The following is a 20,542-nucleotide window of genomic DNA, read 5'->3' as shown; positions in this document are numbered from 1 at the left end:
TTACCCCAACAGGTGGTCGAACAAGGAGGAAGTGGGTACATCAATTTTTATTCTGGGGCTCCCAGTATATAGCATGTTCTCAATTTTTATGCAGTTTTAAAATTACATGTGATCATCCTATCTTTACATTCTATCACTGCATTAAGGGCAGCTTCCTGTAGATTCTTTAAGTATATTAGTAAGTACACAAGGAAGAAAATAGATTTCATTCCTCTGTTTTAGCATGGAATCAGAGTAGCCATCAATTTTTTGTCAGCAATGACCCTGATCCAATAAGTAATACATGTCACAGTTATCAACTTTTTGGTCGACAATAACCCTGATCCAATAGAAGTACATATCACAACAGGCCAAGAATCCCAAAAGTAGTTGTGACTTCTGTAATGCATACCAATTGATATTTAGAACTCCTATGCATTTTTAAATGCCTACATATATACATATGACATCCATCCATGGATGCATGCATACATGCCTGTCTGCCTAGATTCATAAAGAAATAAATGCATGCACGTGCCCACACATAGAGCTCTGATCTTATAGGTCAAGATTCTTGAGCATATACTTGATGGCTTGGCTTTTAGGGCCGCCTAGGACATTGAAATGCCACATGAAATTCTGTGAAATCTGCATGGCAATCAAAGTCACCATGTGCCATTGTTATGTTTGCCACAAATACTCAGAATATTCTGAAAATTAGGACTAAACTGGTGGCCCAAAGATAAGAAAGGATCAAAGTAAGGAAGCTGAGTTTAACTTAACATTGACAATTCTATAACACCCTACCTAGTTTATCGCAAAGTAAGGAAGACAAGAAAGGATTAGTACCTGACCTATATTATAGCAAAGTCAGGAAGCTTAGTCGAACTAAACCTTGACAATTGCTCCTAGACGTTAATACATTAAGAACACCTTAGCATACAGAACAGTTACTTGTATATACTGCATGTGGCTATCATCATAGGGCTCTCCCCCATCCTTGGTTGGCCTTAGCCGTCTTGGCAGCAGAGGCTTTTTTATTTTAACGTTGCTTTTATGTGACGCTTTTTGAAGATTTTCAATCTTCGTCACAGCACTAGGCTGCCAATCCAATAGGGGTTGAAGCAAGGCACCCCCGCCTTGCTGCAATCCCTGTGTACAGGTTTTTTTTGGGTTTTTTAGCTCTGGTTTCCTGCAAATCTGCAGGGCCTTTTGCCTTTTTCCCCCTCTTCTCCCAATCTTTGTCAGCCCACATTTGGTGTTCATCATGCCGCGGTACTATAGAGCCTGTGGATGACATGGTTTCAATGCACAATGTGCCACGCTTTCCAGTGAATCTCAGGTTTCCCAGCCTTCCAAAGGAGTATCGCTCCATTTTTGTCTTATATCAGAGGGCTATTTGGCACAGTGCCAGAGTCTCCACCCACGATACTAGCAGACCATGGGTCCCTTGACTCAGGGTGATAGCAAAGTACCCAAAATCCCTGCCTGAGGAAATATTGCTTGAGACCTTGGATGGAAGCTCCTTCAATCAGAGGGTCGAGGTTTCAAGACTCCCATGGTAGTGCCTTCACCGCCAACACATGAGGCACCTTGCGAGATCTTGCCCTCGCAATGCAGGTCAAGCCGCCACCCAACCGCCGCCTTGTTCGGGATAGCGATAGGAGGCCTGTGCTGCGAAACCTATCAGCAACAGCATGAGACACAAACTCTGTGGGTTGAGCCTTCCAAGGGGGCTTGGACTCGGGTGAATTGAAAAAACCATCCAAGCTAGCTGCAAAAAATCGCAGACGCCAAGCACAACATTGATAGCAAGCGAAGGTGAGACCCTCACCAGCTCCCAGAACTTGGGAGGAGCAAGTTGAGGGAACCCTCACAAGTCGACCACAGACATCTGAGGAGAAGGTCTTCTTTGATCTTCTAGCAAACCCTATTCTTCCAACCACGCCCTAGCTCTCCCAACCAGCTCAAAAGTTCACTCTAGGCTCAGGCTCAAGGAAGATGGCCCTTCCCAAGCCCCCAACCCATGTCCCTCAGCCCCCCCTCCCCGCCCCTAAATCCCCTCCTCTCCACCCCCACTTTCTTCCCCCCCTCTCTCCCAAAGGATGGGTTTCTCGAACGGATGGATTCGGGGGGTCTCTACATTGTATACAAGGAGTGCCAACCAATCGCGCGCCTTTTGGGGATCATACGGGAGAGGCCTTCTCCCTTTCCTGGTTAGAATGGTAGGGCTCCCTCTTGCTCCTTTCCTATTTCTCTTTGTGGTAGAGACTCTAGCTTCTTTTTTGCTCACCCAAGTAGCAGGCCTCAATAGGATGCGGCTCATGATCCCCAAGAGGAGAAGCTACCAAACTTGGAGTTTACAAATACATGGCACTTCTTGTGAAGGGCAAGGCAATGACCCCTAAAGGGAGTCTCGGGAGCCCTTGAGCCGTATTGTTTGGCATCTATGGGTAGGATCATCTAGACCAAATCAATCAACTTCCTCACAACAACAGAGAAGGTTCAGGAGATCCGAGATTGGAGGGCTAAGGTTGGCTTCCGTTAAATTCCATGAGCTCACAGAGCAAGATACTTGAGTGGGACCTTGACATCTCAACAAAGCGGTAGATTGCCCCTATGCTAGAAAGTGTGTGGCACAAGCTTTGTATCTGAACTCGGCAAAACACTCCCTTGCAAGACGAGCCCTCGTGTTCTCACCAAAACTTGCTGCATAGCCTCGTGCTAGTGTTCTCACAGGGGATGCATGGGACAGCTCAGGCTCTTGGTGCGCAACTTCTTGTTGGTATGAATGGATGGCATGAGAAACATCACAGCCAGGGTTGCTTGGCAAACGGTGATCATACCCTAGGCGGAGGAAGGACTTGGCATCATTGACATAGAGATACAACAAGCTCTTGCTCCAAAAGGGGCTTCTCATACACACCCCCCGCATAGGAGGCATGTGGCAGCAATCCCGTTGGTGGATCTTCTCCAAGACCCCTCTCCCCGGGAAGGGCTCACCCCCCATGAGAAGTCTTCATAGAGTTTGGCAGCGTTTGTCTAAAGGACTTATTTGGACCAGCCCTCAGTGCCATGAGGAGTTTGAGCGCCAGTCCCTTCTTTAGCATCCAGAGGTTTGAGATCAAGAGGGCTTCGTGCCGGGACAGCAAGAACATTGGTTGGATGCAATGGGATGGTGGCTCGGCAAATTCATTCGGAGCATGGAGCAGTCTCCCCACGAGACAGACGTCCAAGCACATCGGATATTAGAGATTGCCCCTACCATCCTAGTCATGGAGGGATGGTTTGCACAAGCCTTAACTTTGCCACACTAGTATGGTCAATTCTCTAGGATAGGGATGCCTTTGAGGATTCAGTTTTGCATCAAGCCCTCGGCTCTTTCCGCTCCAAGCATCATAGAGTGGGGCTTAGAGGCCTTCTACAGCCAAAGAGAGATGGAGACCCAAAGATGGATGGGGCCATGGATTTGCTCAGGAGGCAAAGGATCAAGGTAGTAGGCCAAGACCGAACCATTGACCCAGTGCCAATCACGGCATCTCAAAGTTGGGCCATGGTGGCATCGTCAATTATGGGAGGGCCGGCCTCATCGTCAGGTGTAGGGGGATGCGGGAGAGTAGCTTTGACCTACACAGCATTAGGGCACTTGGTGAGGGTTGTTGAGATGTCCTTCTTCTTGTACCCAACACGTATTGGTCGTTGACTGGACTCCCTCAACAGCTGGCATTCGATTAAGCAGCAAGTGCCCCACGAGGTTACCTCTAGATTTTGGTCACGCTTGTGAACCAGCCGTAGGCCACAAAAGATTACATATTTCTTCGGGATAGTTGCCCATGGAGAATTGCCTGTCAGTCCTTGGCTGGAGCAAATGTGCGGAAGTGCCATCGCTGCATGAATAAAGTGACTTGGAGACAATCCTACATTGTCTTTGGAGCTGCCTTGTAGCACAGAAGGATTGAGACACAGAACGCGAATCCTCCCCAACCACGTCTTGTGGCATTGCCATAGTATAGTTTTATGGGAGACGGTGTCCAGCATCACTGCTTGGAACATCTGGGTCGCCCGCTACAGTTTGGTGATGGGAGGAAGCCACCTCCTTTGCCCTTTAGAAAGACATCATCTACACCCCGCATGCTATATCGAAGCCCAAGAAGTTAGGATCTCAGAGGACTGTTCAGAGGTGGGCGTGTTTCCGCGAGGCTTGGCCTGCAAGTGTCTTCTATGTATTCACTGAGCAAGGTATTCACTGAGCAAGGCATTCACTGAATGTATTCTCCTCCACCCTAGTTGTTGGCCCCTATTTCATAGATTCCCTACGCAATAAGCTAGATTCTCTGAAAACGGGATGGTTGGCAACTGGTTTTTCTCCTCATGTTTTCTTCTTCAATCGGCGCCTCACAGATGACAGATTTGTATGGTTGGTTTTATCAAGAAAGTTCTTTTCTCTAGAAAAAGGAGAAAGTTATTTTCTCTGGAAAAAGGAGAAAAAAAAGGTAATAACGAAATGGCGTGGCTTATGAAGTCTAAAATTCCTACCATTGAGGCTATGAAGAGTTTGTTGAGTCTAATTTAAACGAGCATGATAGAGACTACCAAGGATAAATAGCAATTAAGAGTGCCATCCAAGATGAGCTTCATGGTGCATTTCTACTAGCTCTAGTAATACAAACATGTCTACACAACTGTCAAAGAGGTATTGCAGCACCACCATCATTCGAACTTTCTTCAGTCACATATGCTGCCTTTGTTTTCTATCATGGGCTTGCCTTTCCTTTGCAATACTTATGCTTCCAACATTTCATTATTGTATGTCTGACTCGACCACAGAATGACCATATCACTCCTTTGTTTTTGAGGTTCATCTTATGAATTGCGCCAGTTAGATATGCTTCAATACTCCCTGCACCAAACTTCAGATGAAGATTGCCATCTGTCACTGCATTAACAAGCTCAAGATAGTCCAGAACCCTGAACCAAAAGAAGGCAGGAGGGAGCTTCCCTACAGCCTGAAGATTTACGCTTGGACATTTTGGTCTAGCCTCTTGTACCCATTCTAACCTTACAAACTACTGTAATAATCTTATCTTTGTTTAAACAATTGTCTTTAAGGAAACAGGATCAACTAGGACCCTCAAAAAAAGAAGCCGAAAACGTTATAAAGAAGGGGGTTTGGTTGGTTGTTCCGCCGTTGGGCAGTGCCACGGGGGCGGGGGTTTGTTAGGGGAAGGGGGAGTCAAAAGTGCACTTGGGGCTGCAAAACCTGTTTAGAGGTGATACAATGGCCTAAAAAGGAGCTTCAGGTGCTTGCAAGCAACCAAAAAAACTTTTACAAGGCAAGTACTGGTATATAACATTTTGTAATCCGAGTGGGCAAATCCCAAGGGATGCTTAAAAGCCTTTTGGTTAAAAAAACTGCACCATAACAAGTGTACCAACTAAATAGGACTGTCAGTTTAAAGAACAAAACTCACATAGCACATTTATTGATTGTACCCACCTAGCATTATATCTGTGATCAACAAGCAAGGAAACTCACTACATCATTAAAATCTTTTCCACTTTCTGGATACTGTGTGCAATACCTTGGAAAAGCAACTCAAAGCCGATTCTTAATAACTAGGAAAAGCATAATTTCACATAGTGGTGCCTAGCAGATTCACTTTACAGAACACAGCTTATGAATATGACTTCTAGAGGAATCATGTTGTTCAATCACCTTGAAAAGTTTTTCTGCTGTCCTATAGAATGGGCCATCTTGCAGACTAGCAGATCCTCCTGGAAATAAGATCCCATTAATTGCTGCAAATTTCTGAGAGACAGAAACTGTATCAGCATAGTAGCTAAGAGTAACCCAGACTGATGTCAAGAAAGTATTTAGATTACTAAATGAGAGGAAATTTTGAATCACCCTAAAGCATTTGGAAATCCATAAAACCAGAAAATTCTGTTCGCAAGAATTCTGCAGGGTTTCCTTAAGAATGTTAGTAAGGTCTCTGGAAAAAACAAATTCACACTGCAAAAACAGGTATGTTGTAGTCACTTGTACAGTCGATTAATTTGTAGCCAAAACACAACTATAGCTGTGATTCCAAAAAGAACATGCATCATTGCATACATCAATCTGAATGCTTCTTCTTTTCACAAACAGTAACATGGATTCTGGCCATTCCAAGAGAAAACTGATCTTCTGTGTAATCAATTACTGCTTAATAAGTTCCTTCACCCTTTTTCGATAGTCCTCTACAGGTAATAAATAAAAGAATTCGACCTTTTCTATAGCTCATGCACACACCAATATGCAAACTATTTTGAAATAAAAAGATGAGCTCAATGGAGTTACATAACAAACAACAAGGTATCAAGAGGGAGCTATCATCTTTAATACCCACAAATCACCAAAGGCAAAGTTTAATATGAGTAAACAAATTGTTGCAGTTTAGATTGTCACCTCCCCATGTGAGCCCCCAAATGAGGCATGCTTGGGGGAGGTGGACCAGGTTAGGTTAGTTAACATGTGGGCAGAGTTTGAGCCTGCCACATGGGCAGGACTAACTGAGAAAGCAAGGCTGCCACATGGACAACACATGGTATATGTAGCAGACAAGGTCAATGTGGCAGAGTTCTGCCGATGGCACCTTAAATAGACCACCTGACTTCCCAGTATGCAAAATTGAGGAGCACACGCCCCTACTCCTGTTCTTCCCGCTTCCACTCTCTCACACACAGACACACAAAGACACGACCGGAATGCCCTGGGCTGACTGCTCCACTGTTAGAGGGCCTGGCTGCTCACAGGGCCAAGTTCACGGGGCAGGAATTGCTCTAGAAAGGGCTGGTCGTATTCCATCATCTCTTTCTCTTTCTCTTTCTCTTCCTCAGTCATTGCTGTTGTACGGGCAGGTTATGCTGATTTACAGGCAGGATAATGCATCATTGAGACTGGGTTGCACAAGCTCGTGTATGAGCTTAGTTGGAAGCGCCCAGAATGACCAGGACAAGCTGGTTGCTTCCTCTTGATTTTGCTCTTTGGTTGCGAACTGTGTTGGAGAGGCCTAGTTGGCAAAGTGGTCCACCGTGGATGCTTGCAGTTCAAGTTCTTGCTTCCGACATTGTGGGCAGACCAGTTATGCTTTCACCAATTGCTTGGGTATTTCAGTGAATCCGTGGAAACCTGCGGCAATAAGGGATCATCATCTGTAAGAGACATATTTGCTGAATTCCTCTTTGCTGTAATCCAATTACAGTAGGCAATACTTCACCCTCGACAATCAGAGGCTCACCTCCTTAAGGAATATGGTGATGTCCCGGCAATGGAACCATGAAACTGGCCTCAAGGCGAACAAGAGGGCGGTATTAGACAACTAACCAGCCAATGCTTTCAGATTAAAAAATATTCAGCAAATATCTTAAACACAGATTGGGAGCTAGAGTGCTCCTTCTCAGATTGGTCGCAAACCCTTGGCACCCCTTTCGGTATTTCTTTATTAATTGGAGAGACCAGCAAATAAGATACACAGTGAATTCAATCTCACTTGCATTCAATGCATTTCCCACTCTTAGAAGGCCTCAACCCTGCTGGGCTCTGCTCTCACACCCCAGTGGCAATAGGTATCCATCTCTCTTTTCAAACACCTGCATAAGACTTGGAGTTGTTGCCAGCAGCCCATGTGGGGTCACACAACTCCAGGATATGGAGGGGCAGTCCTCCCAAGATGAGCAAGAAGAGCAATCTATGCATGAGGGAGCCTCCCAGGATGACCAAAATGTTGAGGCATATGCTTTGCCTGAATTCTCCCTCAACAGACTGCACAAGTAGGTGTTTCCTTGGCATGCCACAAGGGTGCCTTGCAAAGAAAAGCAATAAACATTTGTTGAACCCTTTGCACACAGTCCACACTTCACATCTCCAACAAGAAGGCTCAATTGCTCTAGATGCTTCAATCTTCCTCAGACAAGCGCTTAGTCCATAAGGAATGACAATTTGCAGGAGTAAAAGGAGGAACAACCTCGGCATTTAACTCAGATACTTCCATTAGAGACCAAAAAATTTTCCCTTTAAGCAACCACTGCATCCACCATTGCCCTCGTCTCAAGGTGCCAAAGACTTTGAAAGTCAAGTTATATCAGACCATCCGCATGACTAGATGCTCATCATGTAAAAAAGAGAATTTAATTCCTGTTGGCATGAAGTTGTACTGTAACCACTAGATGCGCTATAAGGTATACGGTGCAGAAGAGGCAAAGACTCCCTCTAAAAGTCACACACAAGAGGTCAAGGCTCTTCCGAATCTTTCGTCGAATACACTCCACTAGCTTAATTCCAAAATGGGCAAGGCAGTTATGGCCAGGCTGCCACAGCAGGTGCACTTCACACTTTGCAGCCGCACCACTCCCGTGGCAGAATGGACATCTTTTGCATCTCCCCTATCAATAGATGATGCATGATTTCCATTACAAGTGATGCTACTTTGTACCACCAAAGTTCAGCCATTGCTAAAGTAAGGGACAAAGGCATGCACACCATAGTCCCAAGTCTCAAGCCATGCAAGATTCAAAGCAGACTATTGTGGCTTTTAACCTTAAAATGCAAGTCTGCCAATGTTGTACATAGCGCTCAAATGTTTGCAGGAGCAGATCAAAGACTTGTAGTGGGGACGAAATTGGCACCCAATGGTTGATATAGGGTGCTATGTCTAAGGAGCAGTACACACAGAGCAGCATACAATGGTTAGGCCTATGGCTCAAAGTTACTTGAGGGCAGATATTATAGCTGATAAAACGTCTCTCACTTAGCATCTGAGCATATGCAACATTGAACTGTAGCAAAACAAAAGAAATATAGCTCTCATGGTTGAACAGAAGACACGGAGATAGTATACAATAACCAATATTGTAGGATAGACCTTACTAATGTTGTTATGCCAAATCGGAATAGCTCAAGGGAAGCCTTGATTTGCACCGCTCCATGTTGCCTTACCTTGCCATCAATTCTCTGATTTTGCCATCAACTCTGACAATTGCGACTCAACCTTCTATCCACTACATCAGGAACGCCGACTTCTATAAACGTGCATGAACAAACGCCACATAGAGCCACCTCATATAACCATTAATGTACTAGCAACTCTCGTTTGGGATCTCATTGACTGAAAACCCGGGAGTCCCTCTTTTCAAGAAGAGTTAGGGAGATACAGCTGATAATGACAGGCACCATGGGCTTGACGACTCAAAAGATTAAAAGGACTGATCTTAATCATCAAACATATTTCAACGTCAAGACTTGAAGACTGATCTCAATCATCAAACACATTTCAACATCAAGCCAATAATTATTGCACACAAGTGTGCTTATTCAAAGTGGTTGATGCACAGTCCAAATCTTCCACAGAAGCACAGAAACCTGCCAAAGTCGGTGGTGTCACCAAGTTGTAAATACTCCAAGTCAAAGTTTCAATTGACCATTTATTCGATCATAGTTATAGAGTTCTCCATTTATATACTTATGGTCAAAGAGTTATTTTCTAATTAGTCAAAGTAACGACTTCAATCAAAGTTACTTAACCTTGGTTAAGTAAGTCTAACCTTGGTTAGGGAGACTTGGCTCACGCCAAGAGGGTTAACTACAATTAACCAAAGTATTTCATAGCTGACTTCGGTCAAAGAGTGTTGGTTTCGACCAACAAGACTTGGCTTCAGCCAAGGAGAGTTGACTACGGGTCAACCAAGTTATTCCCGACCCCGCGGTCAGAGAGTTTTGGCTTTAATTAAGGCGCCTTGACCTCAGTCAAAGCACCTTCATTCAGGTCAAGAGGGTTAGCCTCGGTCAACCTCTCTATGTTATGTGTGCACATGTGCTTAGTGGGACAACCGCAGTGACTAGGAATAGTCTGGTTGAATATCCACCAAGTATGAAGCCTAGCAGGCTACCAGGAGATGCCCATGTGACGCGGGCTACGAAGACTCCAGAGTTTGCCCTTTTGAGGCATGTAACTAAAATTTAGTCTAAGATTCTGACAAGTGGCATGTTGCCAAGATAGAGAGCCGAGAGCTCTTTGTAAAAAATGACTCGCGTATGATTTTGTAAGAACAGCCTGTGCAGTGAAAACCTGTATTCAGATTCTCTCAATTAATAAAGACCTTTGGGGGGGGTTTTGGGGTGGGGGGGAAGGGGGGGGTCCGTCGTCCTGGGCCCTGGTGTTTGTGTTGAGTGAGAAGAGAGAGAAGCTGAGAGAGAGAGAGAGAGAGAGAGAGAGAGATCACTCAAGAACTACAAGTATCTTGCCATCGATTGTAGGTGGACTGTCAGTTGGCAAGCCACCAAAAGCTGGATGCATGGAAAGAAACAGCAAACGCATACATGGTGAATGTATCCCCGAAGCACTTGCAACGTGAGGAAGAGGTACATTTAATTGATTTTGTGGAGGATTAATCATGCTACCAAACAACCTGGCACAAAACCACATGGGTTACAAATGCTCAATACAGACCAGCACAACAATGACACCAGGGATACTCCAGCAAAATGACTGATATAATGATGACTGCAAGACCCGGTAGCACAAACTTCTTCTCAAGGAGACCCAAGGACTTCTATCCACAAATAACACCAGAGGAAAGCTGAGGTGCAGATTGGGGAGGCAGTTCAGATTCAGGATTCAGCCCCTACAGATGTCAAAGTCAATTCAGGGGAGGAGTAAGACCAAATGCAAGCGAGGGATTGGTTTAAGGATTATATTTATTCATATTTCCCTTCAAAGGAGATAGCATTTGGGTTGAGGGTACTAGCGCAAACCTTAGAGTAGGTACTAGCTCTAGACTCTGGGCCCTCAGGTTTAGAGAGTAGGCAACGCACTGCAGGCTCTAGCTACTCTTTTTTTGGGGGGGGGGTTATGAACTTATGATCCATGGACCATCTATGTTCATATTTATTTTGACTCAAGTTTGAGTCTTGGCTCTTTAATATTTTCAAACTGGCATTGAAAGTGTTGAAATTTGGAACTTAAGCTGAAAGGTTGGAGCTACTAAACGAGCATCATCACCCATGCTAAATGCTAAGTGCTACATAGTCATGACGACATCATCATCATCATATCAAATCAGATCCACTTATCATGAAAATAGAACCAGAGAAGAGAACTAAATAAGTATATGATGAAACAATCTTTACCAGTGATCCATCAAAATTGAACCGCACTCTATGCATAGCTGCCCGAGATGTGTTGGAGATCATAACCTTGGTCTTACCGAGGTTGACCCTCAAATCGTACAACAGACAATGCCTATAGCGCATCTAGGTGTCTCTAGAGGCCCTCTACATAATCAGATAATAGCACCACGTCATATGCATATAATACGATCTAAATCAAGGAGCCAGCGAGAGAGCATCCAGCCCCAGCTAGTGTCTCCACAAATATCTCGAGCTCGTCTATGTAAAGGCCAAACAGGGTTGGTATAGTAGGCAGCCTTGTTTCACGCCAATAGTTAGTGCTCATGATCTCCTCTGTCCATCTAGGCCCTTTCCGAACTCTGCCTGAGACAGAGTGCCACAACAGCCCATATGATCTCCTAGTCGTAACCCTCCTATAATAATCTAATAAGACAAGCCCTCAGTACTGTGTCAAAGGCTTTGCCAAAATCCACAAAGCAACAATAGACCCTCTGCCTCCGCGCCCTGGCCTCCTCAATGACACTCTTGAGTGTAAGTATGTGATCCATGGTCCCGTGGTCACATCAGAAACATATTTGGGTGAGAGATTACGATCAAAGTGTATATCATGGTAGGTGGTGTGAGTGATTGGTAGTGTGGGTAGTGTCGTGAGACGAGGAGTAGAGATGCTAAGGAAGAGGTACGTGTGGTATGCCCCTGGAAAGGGGGGTGAAACAGTGAAGTCAGTGATATGGGATGTGAACGCTCGGGATCCCACGATGTACCCAACTATGCTACACCCCCCCCATGTGGGAAATAGGTGCAACCACATGAGAAGACCATTGTCAATGATAAGATCATGCACTATACTCATATCCAAAAGCGCATGCCCGTATAATGCGACTGGGGCCTATCTATTAGCAGAAACTCGGATCATTCCTGCATCATCTAGATCAAGAATAAGATGGCATTGTCTCGAGACTCCAGAAACGGTACCCGACGTGTGCCTATCCTTGCATTGAAGTCCCCAACAAGAAGGACTTCTCCATGGCTCAAGAAGTCTATTATATGTGGATGAAGGCCTGCTATGGTGATGTCTCGGCCTCCTCACGTACATCTCTCGCAAAGTGGGATGCCTCAGGTGGGAAATAGCATATTGCGATAAAAAGGTCTTGACTAGCTGTGCGTAGAATCCGAATCCAGATGAATCTGAAATGTGTCCCTCCTCTGTACTGAGATTGCCCAGATAAGGAATGATCTATAAAGTACCGCCACTCTGTGTGTATCCCTCGTCTCATCTATGTTTGTTGTCTTCCAAGTGTATCCGCAAACCACAAGTAGTGGGCGCTCTGGGCTCTGATGTGTCTGTATAAAAGACTATGTCTCGTCTTGTGTAGGACTCCAAGAAGTTTCTAGCTCCGACCAGTTCCAAATGGTGCAGGATAGGGTCTTGGTATCCTGAGTCTCATAGACCCTGCCCCCCTATGTGCAGGTGCCCGAGGGGGGGTCATCCATCTGGTACTACCGTACACTTACCTCTCCTTGCAGGCCAAGTGCAAGGTCCGGCTACTGTATCAAAATGCGTCTCTCCTTAATCTCTAGGGGTGTCAGGTCCTCGTCCATGGAAATCGATGGGTGGTCCCACAAGACCGATTTATGGCATAGAGCTACCAATCGGGGCTGAGTGCGGAAGCATATGACAAGATGCTACTCTCGGTTGGGTCTCTCCCCACATGCCAGGCTCCCTCAATTGCATGCTCCGAGACCCATAGGGTGGTAGCCACAAAGGTGGTCACATCGTCCATCAGTGCGGCAACAATACGAGGAATCTCACGAACTCTGATATTAAGAGCCTCGTTGCTCCAAGAGAGTGGCTGAGACAATTGCCTTTGCAAGTTCTTGTTTTGCCACGCCCACCCATATGGATGTCTCTGCAATAGCTGACTGCATGGTGGCTCTCTAAGCCTCTATTACCGGTGTACCCCCGAGGCTGTTCCCACCTCCTTTCGGAGCTGTAAAATATCATGCCTAAGCTGTTGTATGAGACTAGCCTACTGTTGTAAGATACATGCTTGCTCCTGAGTGAAGCAAACCTGCTCTTGTAAAAAGCAGGTCAATTCCACCTCCCATGCAAGTATGATGTATATCTACATCAAAGGGGCTCCCAGGCATCGGGTACATCAGCTTGGGGGAAAGACCATGTACTATGTTTGCTCTAGATAGGGCCTTTGTGATCCACATGGCTATAAATTTTTGTGCCAAAGTGGAACTAAGAAAGACTTAATAGTTTGATGATATGCAACTAGCGCCTATTGACATACATCATTTTAAACGATCCACCAACTTTAATCGTTGAGCCACAATATTTATATATTAATAATCTTTCAATCTTTGATGGTATGACCTCTACTCTTCTTGCTCTAATGCAACAAATTTTGTGTAATACCTAGCACATTCAAACATCTTCTATTGAACCATTAATGTTCACTTCCACTCTGTAAATCCATTTGCAACCAATTATATTTTTTAACTCAAATAAATCTTATAGCATCTAATTCCAATATATGTAATCTACTCCCTTATTTCTTGCCAAAGAGAGTGGTGAAAACTTCATCCAAAGCCATGTCAATTTCTCTAGGTGTTCTGTTGCTTTTTTTTCTCTTCTCAATTGTATTGATGAACTCTCTACTTGGTTGGTTGTGTTCACATTGTCCTTAATCTCATGAATGACTGATTTTGCCATTGTGGCCATTATTAACGAGGATTGTCCACTATTGTATGGAATTGGTACTCCTTGGTATGACTTAATTCAGCAATGAAATCTCTTAAAATATCATCATTTTTTATGGATCAATCAGTCTAAGCTTTTAGCCCTTCACTTTATCGAATAGTATATGCACAACCAAAATTCAACATCAAAATTCTCCCTTTCATGATCTAGAAACTCCACATGCTAATGAACCAATGATCCAAAGGTCCTCAAATATTGACTCTTTGCATTACTCCTAAGAAAGCTTCTTGTAGTAAGATGGTGCTTTAGGCTTTTGTTCATCAAAATACTGCAGTATTATCAGCTTCCACATTTAAGCTCTTCTCTTTATCCATATGCACAACCTCAATTTGACATCACGACTCTCCCTCTATTGATTTTAGAAAGTCCACCTGCAAATGAACCAATGATCCAAAGGTCCGCAAATGTTGGCTCTTTGTGTTAGTCCTGTGAAAGCTTCTTATATTGTCATGGCTTTATTCATCAAAGATACTAAACTGTTACCAGCTTCTACCCAAAGTGTCAAGCATGCACCTTGCTGCTACTTAAATGACTCTATTCTTCTCTTAGTATTCATTTTCTGACGTGTACATGAACGTGTAAACTACCTTATAGTTTCATAATGTCAAAAATCACATGATCCAGAATCTTCTCAAATTTTTTGACTCAATTTGCATGCCAATAGGACCACATCTTTGACTTATTCACAATGAATGCAATTTAAAAAAATAAAACACCTATTGATTGGTCTAGGATATAACATAACTAGTGAACTAGCTGCAAGTATATATGGTTCTCGATCAAGATGTTAGATCAAGTGATCAAAGGAATAGGAACAACATTCAATGAAATATACCTTTGTAAGACTAGAATAAGTCCAATCATACAAATTTAGAATTTTTTGTTGTTCTAAAGATCAAAAATCTACAAAGAAAATAAAAGAGAAAATGAAAGAGAAGAAAAAAGAGGTAAACAAAAACTTTTATGAAAAGCAAAAGGAAGACATACTTAGCAAGCAAAGCAACACTTATGTCGTCATCAGTGCCCAAGCATAAGCAGCTATACTGGGTTTCTAAAGACCCGCGGAGTCTCTTGGGCAAACCCAGTGCTTGCTAAAATACGTCAAATAAACAAAAGAGAATGAAAACAAGAAATAAAGAAGAAACGAAGCAGGTGACTTAAGCAAAAATAAACAAGCAAGTCAAGAAACAAAAACTTCCAAAAAACTAGAATATCTCTCTCTCTCTCTCTCTCTCTCTCTCTCTCTCTCTCTCTCTCTCTCTCTCTCTCTCTTATTTAAAACATAAAAAGTTAAAAGGCACTTTACACTTATGTCTCGTTTCTGCAAAGAGGCAAAAATACATTTCTAACTTAGAAAGCACAAGTATACTCAAACAAACTCTCTTTTGAAACTAAAAGAAAAACGGGCTATTCAGCTCCCCGCTTTTTGTTTTCAGCTTAAGTTCAATCATTCTAAACAAACCTAAGGCCGAAACACCATAGATAAAAGACTTCATATCTAAGAATGTGCGAACTTTTTTCATTATTTTCCTTGGATTATACCTCTTGTGTAATAGTAAAGTGATCAAATTACTACAATGAGTGATAAAAGACTCCTTAGTTGTACAAAGGCGGGAAAATCTATGGAATTGGGAAGAAATGACTCCATATATTGTCAAAAAAAAGGGACACTACAAAATATTGTTGGTGGGTGGCGCTTAACTGTGGACCACCTAGATACAAGTTTGTAGATGAGGGTATTGTAGATGGATACCCTCATCTTCTCTAAAAGACCATCTAAGAGACAAACTATGAACCAATAATAGCGATAATTCTTTGTAAAGACCGACAATTGTTGCATGGGGAGGCAATTTATGGGATCATCTACCAATTCAAACCAAGATCATCGCCATCCCCCTCTAATACAAGAATCATTATGGAGATCACTTCAAGTATCTTTGATTTATGTGAAAACTGTATAACTAATTTGGGGTGATTGGATGAAGGAAATGGATATCGAGTCAAAGACTATTGATCCAAGAGAGTCAAATGCACAACTGAGAGCTTGAGCAAGAGTAACAATGTTCCTTGGAAGTGGAAGATTGACTAAAGTGAGATCTTGTCATCTTCCTTATATGAGATGGCATTACACTTTACCTCATTGGTTTTTTTGAATCTCTATATGTACATATTTCTGTACAAGGACTAGTGGGAAAGAGTAAAAATATTGTTGGTGGGGTGGCACTTAACCTAGATACAAGTTTGTAGATGGATACCATCATCTTCTCTAACAGACCATCTAAGAGACAAACTATGCACCAATAATAGCGATAATTCTTTGTAAAGACTGACAACAATTCTACCAATTCAAATCAAGATCATCACCATCCCCTTTTAATACAAGCATCATTATGGAGATCACTTCCAGTATCTTATTTTGAACGATATGTGTGCAAACTATCTTATTTTGAACGATATGTATCCAAACTTTATGGAGTGAAATGGATGAAGGAAATGAGTGCTGATCTATTTCGTTATGCACTCAGTTCATTTGCAATATACCTAGATGAATCTAGGAACATTCCCAAACTCATCCTCTAAAAACACAACATAGTGCAGTTTCAATCTCATGATAGTCACTCACAAGGTTGAAAACCATAAACTCCATCATGCATAGCAGGGACTAGCTACTATGACAACGGGCCAAACGGCCAAGGACAATTTTCGACATGCTTACTCTTTTGTTTTAAGCGTGAAAGGCTCCTCGGACCATGATCTTGTGGAAAATATACTAGGGGAATTGGACGAAGCTAAAGAAAATCCCGAGTTTACCCAAGCTACACACGTCTCACTTGCATATAACACTTTGTGGACAAATACGTTCACAAATTGCATACAAATGCGTACACCCGCAAGTGTGCAATCTGTACATAATGTTTGGACACAAAAAATGTGCAAATAATGGATATTGGACATAGCTCACCACCAGAGTACACCACGCTGCTTGCTGCCACCTCCATTTCAAACGATTATAAATTTGTAAAAAAGGTATAAACACACGCTCTACGCCCCGTACGCTGTGCACGTTCATCCAGAGGCCCATAACAGCCTCCAGCTATGGTAGGGTCTAGTAAACACCGAGAAGCGAGGACTTTCCAGAACTCGCTTCATAAAACAGCTAGGTGTGAGAAACTTAAGCATTAACCTTTTATCACGACTGCATATTATAGCAATAGAAAAGACAATCTCCGAAACACGATTGCGATCAATCAATTGGACCATAACAAGAAATTGAAATACCGTGTGTATGCAGATAGCTTATTAAACAAGTGAAATTGAAAGCATAAAGACGCAGCAGAAACAAAAGATAGGCTTGAGAGAAAACCGAGATTCAAACCCGTAGCAGAATGTCTTCTGGCTCGTTATAAATGAGGGGCACCGCGCGAGCGCCTCCCATCTCCACAAACTTGACGTAGGAAGCAGCGATGTAGGAGACGTTGTCGCTCTTCCAGCCTTTACGCTTGATGATGAGCCCGCGGTCGCCGTCACCGGGCTGGGAGAGGATACCGATGAGGGGCCTGAAATGGAGGTCGGGAGAAAGATCATCAGGGCAGGAGTAAAGCAAAGGGGAGCGAAATTGATCGATGAAAGGGTCGAAGTGGGAAGGATCGCAAAGGCAGGGAGATTGGGAAGAAGAAAGGGCAACAAAGAAGGCAACAAAAAGCAACAGAAGTGCGATGAAGCTGCGCATCGCCATAGCCAAAATGGCAGATGCGAGCTCCCACACTGCAGCATATATATATATGGCATTGGCCCAAAAGTGGTTTTGGAAAACCGCTAGCCTTTTTCTCGAAAACCGGCGGTTTTGAAAAACGGGTTTCCCCTCTTCTCCGCTATCTCCGCTATAATATAACACAATAAATCTGCACACGTGTCCATTGTTAATTGGAGCATTCTTTTTTTCCCCAACCAATTAATTGGAGCATTCTACCAACCCATTTGTGTGTAGAATCTACACCCACTTGGCAGTGAATACATATATGAAAGCGAGGGTTTGGGGGGTGCGGTCGGGTGGGGCGGTAATTTCCCCCATGATGGGTGCCAATCCCACACACAGAAACATCACCTCTCATACCAAACCAAACAACCCGAATGCTTTCGGTTTTCTGGAAAATCGGAATCGTTTTTGAAAAATCGCGATTTTTGGAAACCGGTTTCCGAACCACCGTCTTCTCTTTTTTCGTATCACCACCACCCAAGGACTGGACACGTGTCAATTACTAATTGGAGCATATGCTACCAACCTTAACTTGTGTGGACCCATCACTTGAGGTGGCACCGAATGGATAATCACGAGGAAAGAGTTCTCCATGAGAAGTCTGGTGGGTGCGGAAAAAGCTAGCTATCAAAAACAATACAAAAAATTACTCTGGGGCCTCTACCATCAATTCTAGAATACTACTTCGTGTACACAAGATGATTACGTTTTCTTTTCTTTTCCCACAATATTGCTCATTCACTCATGTCTTGCATTTCAATCTTTAGGGTTGCACCCAATAAGGGCCTTTCGTGGTCTCACTCTTGGGAAATAATCCTCTTTGCCCTCCACCAAAAAAAAAGGGGCAAGGGGAGAAGATAAGAGAGGGTAAGAGGGACACCAAAAAAAAGGAAAAGAACTTTCATACTAGGTGGGCTTCCCCTTTCCTAAGGCTAGTAGACCTCTACCCATAAGTGTGTGCACGTGCAATTACTTCAATTAAATATGTAATAATCCAAACTTGCATTAAAATCTGCAATTTTTAAAGAAATTAAACAACGATAGAAATTATAGCATACTTGCAGACAACATTTCATAGAGTAATTCCAATACCACTTGATTTCATCCCATTGTTCAACCCTTTAAAAAGTTTACTAAAACCTCGTAAAAGAGAAACCTAGTTCACCAATATGAAAGGTTAGAAAAAAATGCATGATATTCAAAAATAGCTTAGATTATTTAAACAACTCTAAACAATTACATACCTCCTCATTGTTTTACCTCCCCCTACTAAATATCAATGAAATATTCTTAAGAGACAAAAAGGATGCGGCTGGCAGGTCGCAAGAGAAGGGGAGGAAGAGGGAGGGGGAGCGGGAGGGGGAGGGCTAGGCGCGGAATATGTTATAAATTAACTCTCCATTTCAACCAAATAACTTTACAAACAATTATTGGAAAGTTGCAAGTCCAATTGCTTAGATTTAATGTAAGCTTGCTTTTAATTTTGGATTCTTTGCAAGTTTGCTTTTTACCAAGTGGCTTATTTATGAGAGCAACACTGAGTTATCAAGGGTGGAAAGAGGGAGGTAGAAAGCCTAACATAAACAAGGTGGCAAACCACTACGGCTCTACTTTTAACAAGGCAATCACTAAGTCCATATTTAGAGAAAATGTAAAGTAGCTTGGATAAATATTACAATAGAATTTTCTAATAATTTGTAGAAGGGCAAGGAAAGGTGCAAATTGGAAACAAAGGGAAAGAGAAAAAACCAATTGAAGGTGAATAAATATGGGAAAAGGCAGATGAGTAAAAAGAGAGGAGAGGAGAGAGGCGATCTACTATTCAATATGAGTTGAGACGTAATAACATGCTTTCAATAAAGATGCTTAAAGACAAGATAATTCCATATAAGGCCAAAAACGCAATCCTTTATTATCAACTAAATTGCCACTAGCTCAAATTTTAACTAACACTAAGCAACATTAAGAAAGTCAACATGATGTTTTGAACTAGTTTTCCAACATTGGTCTTGATTAGCGAAAAAAATCTCCATCTTTCCATAGACCCTTAGCAAGGCATATCGAAAACCTACCATGGCATCAACAATGAGGTGTGAGACATTCTTCAAAAAACAAAATACTGTGGAAATTCATAATTTCAAGCTATCATTAAACCACTTTCCTCAACACTAAGTAGTGTTAATAAGCATTCTCTCTCTCTCTCTCTCTCTCTCTCTCTCTCTCTCTCTCTCTTTCACACACACACATACCCTTAGGTGAGAGCTATCCGAATGACATAAAAATCTCCTCCTCATCCTTGTGCATCTCACCTTCTCCTCTTACTACTCCTACTATTTCTCGTTCTCCTACTTCGTACTACTCGTACAATTGCTCTTACTACTCCTACTATTTCTCCTTCCCCTACTTCTCATCCTCCTCCTCCTCCTCCTCCTCCTCCTCCTCCTCCTGCTTCTTCTTCTTCTTCTTCTTCTTCTTCTTTTGACCATGTGTTAAGTGCTTATTGGAGCATATATGTGTGTAAATCCATGTACTACTCACCACACTCCCATCTTGTGTATACAACATATCCTAGAAAGCTAGACCATTATGGTCTATTATCACCAATCTTACTCTTTGACCCATGTCATGCAATTCAATCTTTCAGACTTTGCAAACTAGGGCCTTATTTGGGGCCTCTTAGTTCCCATATGCACTCCGAAAATGGGCAAGGGGAAAAGAGAAGAAGGGGCAAAGTGAGAGAGCTAAAAAGAGAAACCCAATTGCCAAATTAGGTGGGCTTCCCTTCTATTAAGCCTAGGAGACATGTGCTCAAATTGTGTGTGTGTGTGCGTGCGTGCGCGTCTGTGTGTGTTCGTGTGCATGCACGTGC

The 20,542-nt window shown here is 43.0% G+C and overlaps 1 protein-coding gene across 4 annotated transcripts in view; it reads right to left on the bottom strand.

The window, feature by feature from the left end:
• Positions 1–20,542, bottom strand: part of LOC147895371 (putative gamma-glutamyl hydrolase 3) — a 134,868-nt gene that overhangs the window by 85,912 nt on the left and 28,414 nt on the right. For 2 of the 4 annotated variants that reach the window (XM_087383637.1, XM_087383638.1), the window contains exons 4-5: positions 17,293–17,473; positions 5,696–5,788 (exon numbers count right to left, since the gene is read on the bottom strand). In XM_087383637.1, coding sequence (XP_087239763.1) covers positions 5,696–5,788; positions 17,293–17,473 — 274 coding nt within the window. Of the gene's footprint in view, positions 1–5,695; positions 5,789–17,292; positions 17,668–20,542 lie in introns of those variants that run through there. The other 2 variants (XM_087383636.1, XM_087383635.1) reach the window with 1 other exon arrangement.

The sequence above is a fragment of the Dipteris shenzhenensis genome, chromosome 13 (genome assembly GCF_047967505.1).
Source record: "Dipteris shenzhenensis isolate YYH24624 ecotype China chromosome 13, Dip_SZ_1.0, whole genome shotgun sequence".
Taxonomy (NCBI): Eukaryota; Viridiplantae; Streptophyta; class Polypodiopsida; order Gleicheniales; family Dipteridaceae; genus Dipteris; species Dipteris shenzhenensis.
The sequence above is the reverse complement of the archived record's forward strand: the minus strand, read 5'-3'. Positions and strand labels throughout refer to the sequence as shown.